Source organism: Rosa chinensis, chromosome 1 (genome assembly GCF_002994745.2).
Source record: "Rosa chinensis cultivar Old Blush chromosome 1, RchiOBHm-V2, whole genome shotgun sequence".
NCBI classification, from domain to species: domain Eukaryota; kingdom Viridiplantae; phylum Streptophyta; class Magnoliopsida; order Rosales; family Rosaceae; genus Rosa; species Rosa chinensis.
In genome coordinates this window covers 51,043,256-51,052,038 of record NC_037088.1, presented here as the reverse complement: position 1 = coordinate 51,052,038, position 8,783 = coordinate 51,043,256, and the positions used below count along the sequence as shown (strand labels likewise).

General features: G+C 37.8%; 2 protein-coding genes across 5 annotated transcripts; one reads left to right on the top strand and one right to left on the bottom strand.

Annotated features, from left to right (window-relative positions):
- The first annotated feature begins 209 nt into the window (after positions 1–209).
- On the top strand, positions 210–2,497 carry LOC112181938 (WD-40 repeat-containing protein MSI5-like). Of its 4 annotated transcripts, none has more exons than XR_005808790.1 (5): positions 210–542; positions 844–907; positions 1,037–1,128; positions 1,244–1,306; positions 2,097–2,497. XR_005808790.1 is itself a non-coding variant. In XM_040517122.1 (5 exons), exons 2-5 carry the CDS (start codon positions 844–846, stop codon positions 2,195–2,197), a joined length of 276 nt encoding a protein of 91 aa, XP_040373056.1. In that variant the 5' UTR covers positions 210–542; the 3' UTR covers positions 2,198–2,497. The 4 variants fall into 4 exon arrangements, 1 of the variants encoding a protein (XP_040373056.1); XR_005808788.1 differs by having other exon boundaries at positions 1,933–2,497; XM_040517122.1 differs by having other exon boundaries at positions 1,088–1,128; positions 2,090–2,497.
- A 3,940-nt stretch (positions 2,498–6,437) lies between these two features.
- Positions 6,438–8,292, bottom strand: LOC112181936 (hydroquinone glucosyltransferase). The gene has a single exon (XM_024320343.2). It carries the CDS (start codon positions 8,192–8,194, stop codon positions 6,761–6,763), a length of 1,434 nt encoding a protein of 477 aa, XP_024176111.1. The 5' UTR covers positions 8,195–8,292; the 3' UTR covers positions 6,438–6,760.
- Positions 8,293–8,783: the final 491 nt, after the last annotated feature.

The following is an 8,783-nucleotide window of genomic DNA, read 5'->3' as shown; positions in this document are numbered from 1 at the left end:
TTCGGTTCCGGTCCTTGTTTTTAAAACATCCTTGGAACCGATATACATGTATCAGTGTATAAGTGGACAATAGTGGTGAGCTTATTTCTGTAAAATAGACCATTTCTCATGTGATCAGGCCCTTCCAAATGCGATCAGAGCCTTCCATCTTATCTCATAATCTCCTATCCGTTCGATCAAAACCCTAAAATGTTATCTGACTTATCTCTTCGACATTTCGACTCTTTCCTCAAACTCTCACTCTCTCAGAGTCTCAGTCTCTCCATCCTAGAAACACTGTCTCAGTCTCCACTATCCTCTTTCCCTAACCAAAATCCGATTTATTCAGTAAACTCTAGATAAGGATCGGCGCGTCTCCAGCCTCCCAGTTGCTCGTCCTCGTCTCGATTGCAAATCCTCCCTCAAAGTCTGACTCTCTCAGTCTCCTTCGATGCGAACACAGCTGACTGAGCTGAGTGTAGTTCAGCGAACACAGTTGCAACCAGCAACCTGTCTCCGCCAGTCCACCTCTCCGGTCTCCGAGCTCCGCCTTCAGGCTCCAGGTATCTCACTATCTCTCTCTCCCTCTGATAATGGGTTCGATTTTGAATGGGTATAGTTGAAATGGGTTCGATTTGACGATTTCCATTTCAGTTTTGATCTTGATGTTGATTTTAATTAAGGTAATGAACTAATGATGCTGATTGGGTAGTTAGAAATGGGTTTCATAACTTGATTTCCATTTAATCTTGTGGGAAATGGGTTCGATTTTGAATGGGTATAGTTGAAATGGGTTCGATTTGACAATTTCCATTTGATATTTTGATGTGGAAGCTGATCCATTTAGTGTTTTTGTTTTCATAGATGGGGACCGCAGCTAGACCAAGCTACTTACAAGAACTGTCAGCGTCTTTATCTTTCCGAACAGGTAATGTTGGTTTCCTCTTTGAGCATCTAAACTCTGTTTTGTTATTTGATCGGAAGGGGGAATTTTTACATTTTTTTGGAATTTTGTTTCACGATTGCCATGTTTATACCTTGCTTATTGAGTTGTTAGATTTTGGATGGCGGTTAGTGACGTAGTGTGAACTGATTGCAAACTGTGAAGTTGTCAAACCTAGGGTTGCAGCTGCAGAGCACATATCACAGGTAATATCATTATGATAATCATTTGTTGACTGATGCCTTTTTGGTTATTTACCTGAACTTATACCCTGTGAATTTTACTCATTTGTTGACTGCCAATTTTGTGTGATCTTTGCAGTTCAATGAAGAAGCACGCTCTCCTTTTGTAAAGAAGTATAAAACTATAATACATCCTGGAGAGGTATGCAATACATCAAAAGTAACTTTGTTTATAGTCTTTTCTTGTTGATAAGTTTGCCAGGAGATTGCTTTGTTCAAATCTCTTTTTTTTTTCTTTTTTCTTTTTTTGTTGCCTGATCAAAGTATAGGAATTAAAGGAGGGTTGGTAATTGGTTTTGCTTGAGAGATGAGTAAAGATGTTTCCTTGTTTTTTGTTGATCGTTTGGAAATTATATGAATCTGGGATTTTGTTTTAGTTGGGATTATCTTTCGTCACTGAATTTGAGTGTGTGAGGCTTGATTGTGATTGAAAGTTTTGACATTGCTTTCCAAGTATGCGAAAAATAATGGTATCTGGATGTGATTGTAGTCTTTATTTTGGTACCCAAAGGAGTTATGGTGTGAGATAACATAATTAACAGTAACTAGTTAATGCACTTTTTTGCGTTTGTTCAAAGTTTTCAGCATCTTTGCTCAAATAAGAGGATAATGTTACTGTGTGTCCCTTGGATTTTAGATGTTAATTGTGAGTTCTGGAGGATTTGCAGTTTATGCATGTGACAAAGACGTTAAGTAGGTATTTGGTATCTAGCATTCTAGCATGAATGGCTTACATAAATTCCCTTTTTGCTACTGCAACCTGTATAGGTATTGAGATCAATTAAAAGAAGATTCGGCATTCAGGAGTGATGGAAACGAAACTGAAAGGCCATATATTGGAGCTTAGATAATAAAAAATGGCCATATGCTGAGTGTAACTATGATTTGATCTTGATGTTAATTTTAAATGTTGTTGACTGGTCAGATTACAGGAGGGACTGGTCAGATTGTCAGAGGAATCTTCAGAGTAACCAAGAGTTCTGAGGCTTCAGCTTCAGCCCCTACAACCAAGAAGAAAAGGCAGAAAAAATGATGCAGCTGCAATTTAGTTTGCTGCAAATTGATTTATTTGCTGCAAATTGATTTAGTTTTCAGTATTTTAGTTTGCTGCAAATTGATGCAGCTGCGTTGTTTAAATTGGACTGAGTTTATTCACTTTATTGTTTAGTTTTATTTGCTGCATGTGAGACTTTGAGTTTGCAGTTTATGCATGTGAAACTTTGAGTTTGTATTGCTGGAAATGTGTATTATTTCAGACTTTGAGTTTGTAGTTGTATTGCTAGAAAGTGCTTGAGTGTTTGTGTTTGATAGTTTGAGAGTTTTGAACTTTTGATTGTTGGATAGTTTAATGCTTTCATCACTTTCATGCTTTGACAGTTTGGGAGTTTGCAGGAAATTGTTAATTTGCTATGTTGATGTTGATTGTTGAATATGTATATTGTAGATACTGTCTTGAGTTTGAATGAGTGAATAAATTGTGATATATTGAATCATTTGAATGTATGTATGGAAATTAGGAAAAGTGAAAACTAGAAAGTAGAAACAGCTGAAAAGCAGTGTTTCTATATGGAAAAACCGAGGAACCGAACTTGGAACCGATCCGAGTTTGGAACCGAAAAACCGAGAATGGAACCGATCTGGAATGGAACCGAAAAACCGAGGAACCGAACTTGGAACCGATCCGAATTTGGAACCGAAAAATCGAGAATGGAACCGATTTGGAATGGAACCGAAAAACCGAGGAACCGACCCGAGAATGGTCGGTTCGGTTCTGCATCGGTTCTTCATACAAAAAGCATCAAACCCGAACCGAAAATTAGTTATCGGTTTCGGTTCCGGGTTCAGTCCTTGACATTGCAAAACCGACCCGAGTCCAGCCCTAGCTTCCACAGTTCCACGTACATTTAGATACATTGAGATCATACAGCCTGACAGGCATGTATCCTTAAACAAAGAAGTTGACTTCAGTTAATTGTCACATAATAATCACAGAACTACAATGCTATCAACATTTAGCATAAGCACTGAGATATGTACTAGTTAGTACACTTAGAAAGGAAATATAGCAAACCGGTTAACCAATGCTCATACTGAAAAAAGTGTGGTGTGCCATCCCACATTTGTATAGTTGATTATCCATCCATGTCATTTGTCAACCATCAAAAGAAAATATTTCAGTGCACCTAGAGGCTAAAGATACTGCATAAAGGAAAACAAAGATGGAAAGATTAAGTACATGATAATGCAGGACGAAACAGTGCACGATGATGAATTTAGGAGACCATATATCCATATGAGTTGTGTTTTACATAGTTCCCAAGTGATTAAAATTTTTATAGTCACTTACTGTTTTTTTTTTTAGTTTAATTTTAAAAATTATTTGTTTAATATTTATTATTGTGTGTGTGTGTCTATATATATATATATAGTATAGTAAATTCATCCATCCCAATTATCACGAATATCAAAAGAAAACATCACAGTGCACCTAGAGATATGGCAGAAAGGAAAACAAAGATCAAAAGATTAAGAGCAAGATAACGCACAAGCCAATTGGAAGGGTGCACGAAAAGAGAATTATAAAGTTTAAGCTAGGAGGGGCACAACAATTGTTTTTGCTAATCTATCAAGCCAAAAAGGCAACGTAATAATTCTCAATTTTTGACCCTCCCAAAAGCTCAATCATAATGGCATTTATTAATTATGAACCAATTCAATCGGTAAGGTGGTGTGTTGAGATCTTCTAGATGAAATCGTGGCATGGGTCTCTCCATAAGCTAGTGAAGTGAACCATTATTTTCTCTTTGACGGCTCCTCCCCAATAATGCAGCAACTCATTTTCATTTGCTACACAAGCCACTTCCACTTTGATGGGGTATCTTGAAAGATGGAGAAAACTCGGGAATCACTATCGTACTCTCTAAAAAAAAGGTAATCGAGAGTATCCCGCGTGAAAGACTGCTAATCGTTGATTGTGACAATAGAAAACGGTAATAAAGTTGTATTTCATAAATTTAAAATATTAAAAATTTCACATGTACGTGTGTAGAGCATGACTTTTTAAAAACAATCCTATCAAAATCATACATAAATGTGACCAAGATATACTTGGGTTTGAACGTTGAATGTCAATCACCTTTTCATGATCCGAATGTTGTTGTGTCCTTACCGTCCTCACTATTTAAAAAGGATGTGTTAGGCTATTTTTTTCTTTTTCAGTTCTTCAAGGTTCTAGATGATTCAAATATTATCTTCTCAATATTTATGTTCTTTTTAAGGTGTTTAACTAAAGTCAAGCTTGACCTACGCATCAATAATAATCAGCAGTAGCTCATTGGCCACAAAGTGGCGGAGCTAGGATTTAAAAATAGGGTGAGCTAAAAAAAAATTTCTTAAAATTTTACTAATGCTTTTAAATTATTTTTTTCTTAAGTTTTACAAGTAATATGTTTTATTATTTTCTTGAATTAAACCACATTATATATTAAATAATCAAATAGCTAACTAATCCAAAAAATCAACATTATAACGTGTAATAGAAATTCGATAACAAAAGTTTGAGGCAAAATAACACACCCACTCAAATTGTATCCCGCGCCCTTGAATAGAAGCAAAAATCTTTAATTATTGAATATGTATTATAATTCTCAACCGGTTCTTTTTCAGACCTAATTTATACACAAAAAAAAAAAAAAAAAAAAAAAAACTTTTTATGCGACTATATCTCTTAAAGCATAATAGAAAATAAAATAAAGGATGGTTTTAGTTGGACCTCCAATTTGATATTTGAACATCGCCTACTTATTAAACCTCAAATTCACTTTTTTGATTACTTAAAAAACTAAGTACACCTCTTTAATTTTACCAAAATATCCTTGAACAATTAAAATTGTATTTTCAACAATTTGTTGTTTTTTTTTTTATCTCTATCAATTCATCCATGAAGAATTTTGTGAGGGAGCTGGCTACATCTTTGATGTACTTTCATTAATGGAACTAGAAAGTGATTCTTGGAGAGGCCAAAGAAGTAGACAATTACAAAAAATTTTGCTATTCTAGATCATAGTTTTTTTGTTTGTTTTGCAATATGAATGGTTCTAGAAAGACTTTATTTCTCAAATAAATAACATACGTCGATTAAATCTAATTAAAATGAGTTGATCTTGAATCTTAGTTTTTTTTTTTTTTGAGTATGAGGTCAGCCATTTTTATTCAATATGGAAAAACAATATTACACAGTGACCCACCCCTCTGGGTCCATCAGAAAGAGACACCGCTAAATGTAATATCACTTCACCTATTGAGTGAAGCTCGGGGGGAGTAAATTAATAAGAAACTGACAATAAAATTTTTCCGCATAATCCATCAGTAAACTCGTTGACGACCTTAGATCAATAATCCTAGCCGTTCCTCGCCGGCATTGATCCCAAAATATTCTAAATTTTAAGGAAATTTCAAATCAAATTGTTTTGAATCTATTTTTGTATTAAATGATAGGGCCATGTATAGAAATTATTATTTCTACTTAATTGTTTTAGGCAAATTATAAAATTATGTAGGTAATATAAGGAAATTCTGAAGAAGAAAAAATAATTTATTTGTTGAATGTTATATTAATGGCGGAGGTAAGAAGAGTACTTTTTTTTTTCTTTTCCTTGAGACATATGAGTTGACAAAGTTTATTAATAATTGAAAAAAAAAAAATAGAGGTCCAAATATCAAATTTGGAGGTCAAACTAGAACCACCCTAAAATAAAATCAAATATTTCAAGCAAAGAAATAACATATGTATGACTAAAATAAGAAAAGAAATAACATATGGGTTAAGTTTAGAAATTTGAAGTGGGCAAATTTTTAATATTTAATATTTTAAACCATAATTAAGCAATAATTTTTTTTTTTTTCAAAATTTGGGCCACGGAGCCGGTGTGTAGCTACACCACAAAGTCAAAAACCATGCTCACCTATAAGGCTATAATCAAAGAAAGACAAATTCATAGCTTTTTACGAAAACTTTTGTCTACTACCGAACATCATTCATAACATGATAGTCTACTAATTCACACAATGTAAACACAAGACAATAGTTGTCAACTTAAATGCTTACTTTTTCGGGTCATGCATATCATTTTAACCTATTATGTAACGTTTTAAGGTCCAAATGCTCATTCTCATACCTAAACTTCTCTTTCTTTGCTCTTAATTATTTTCTTAAAATACCATTCATTGGTAACAGATTTTTCTCTAACATCAATGCCAACGTCCACCAAACATCATCACAACTGAGTGGCCATGACTTTATTGTGTGATGTAACCAATTTCTTGAGTTGGGTCCCCTCTCCTTTGGCTCATTACATATGGTGCTCTGTCTATGACAATATTGTGGCTGCACCCATCTCACCAACCTCAATACATTACACACACAAACAAAAAAAACCCAGAAAGATGTACAAAAAAAGTGGCAGTTGTCTATGCATCATATCTTACAGTCAACCCAACAAAGTACTATACTATCATGTAGCTTTAGACCACATTACCAACACATGCAAAAACGAAAGTGAAAAGAAAGTAGCTAATGGGGGAATGAAGACTTATTTTAATTACAGACTAGTGTTTTCCACTTTGTGACCGCATCGGACAACGCCTTTGTTGAAGCCCCTTCGTCGCTCAGAGACTTTGTTGCGGCATCTTTTAGGTCCTTCATTCGGTTTCTTAGTCGCTTACCTTCCTCGCCCTCCATTAGACCTTTAACCAAGACAGCAACTTCCTCCCTCTCCACGAAACCATTCTCATTCGCTCTCGGCCTCAGTGCCACTTTTATGTCATGAGTGAACATAATGGCGTTCATTTTCTGCTCCGCGTACAAGGGCCATGCTATGAGAGGGACGCCGTTCGCGACGCTCTCCAGAGCCGAATTCCAACCACAGTGGGTGAGGAATCCGCCGGTTGATTCATGTCCCAATATCTGAGCTTGTGGTGCCCAATTCGGCACCACGAGCCCCCTCCCTCTGGTCCTCTCCTGAAACCCTTTGGGCAAAAAGGCCAGAGGGTCATCTTGGCTTTGTGCACTGAAATAAGTGGCATTGGCAGCTTGGTCACTAGGGCTCCTCACCACCCACAGAAACCTTTGCTCACTCATTTCCAACCCCAGGGCCAATTCATTGATCTGATTATAGGACAGGGTCCCACCACTCCCGAAGGAGACAAATAGAACCGACCCGCGTGGCTGGTCATCCAACCACTTCAAACACTTCGAATTGGAGGAGCCATCGTCAGGAATAGCCTTGAAGTCCATCTTCACCAGCGGTCCGACCGGGTAAACCGGTGGCTTCCCCGGTTCTTTTTCCTGCAGAGCCTTAATAGCCCCAGGCTCCAACTCCATGAAGCTATTTACCATTATGCCCTCGGCCAGTCTGTAACGTTTGGCATGGTGGAGCACCCATTTGTAGGCCTCGTCCTTTCGGTTCTGAACCGGGTCCAGCAGGTCCTTGCCGTGAATCGGCACACACCCCGGAATAGTCACCGGCTCCTTCAGCTCCCTGTACTCGCACGACACCGATTCGTCCAGCTTCGGCAAGTAGAAAAACAACGACAAAGCCATGGCGGTGGAGCAAAAGAAAATGTAGGGGAAGATATTAAACTCTCTGGCCAGTTCAAAAGCGTCGGTGCCGAAAAGATCCACCACCAACCCTACCAGCTTCGTACCTCCACGGCCCATTAAAGACTCCAAAGCATTCCTCAAATACGGGAGAGAACGACTGACGGTGAGAGAAATGAGGGTCTCAATTTGAGAGCCGCCGGGGAGATCGTCGAAGCTGACAGGCGGGAGGAACACGTGGTCGATGGCTGGTGGGAGAGCGTCGAGGACGGACTTCTGGGCCTTGGTGGGAGGCCCGTCGCCGGGGATTATGAACGTGACGGTGAAGTTGTGGCGGTGGACGAGCTGCTTGGCGAGCTCGGCGAGAGGGATGAGGTGGCCCATTCCCGGACTCGGGAGAATAGCGATGTGAGCTGTCTGTACTTGTGCCATTGTAGTAGGTTAAAGCTTTTTTTGTGTGATGAGAAAGGTGCAACTGCTGATGGTGCTTTATATAGATGGTGAGGTTGAGGTTCTGCTTGGAGTTTGGAAGCTTTTAGGGGAGGCTAATTACGTTAATTATACGCTAATAATTTGATTAAGAGGTGATTTATTGCTTAAAATCAGCATTAAGGTGGGTGTAGTTTTTTGGTTTTTAGCGGTGAGATTTGTTTGTGGAGTTTCATATATATGAATGGAATATTATGAACAGTGCCTGGTTTGAACTTTGAAGAGCGAGAGAGGAGGGTACGGCAATTTCTAGAGGAGAGAGAATTTTCCTAGGGAGGGGCAGCCATGCAGTAAACACACGTGTGAGAGGGTGATGTCATTTCTAACGTAATGCTTATGTTATCAATTCTCATTGACATTTCTGTTGTGTGATAATTTGAAGTGTACTTGCATGAGTGGCATCGTTCATTTTCGAGTTTTGGCAATTTTATATCTTTTGGTAAATGATGTTTAAATAACAATTTCAAGTGACTTAGTGATTGAACGTTTTGATTGGGAATTCCATATCCGCGTTTAACTCACGAAGCTGTCA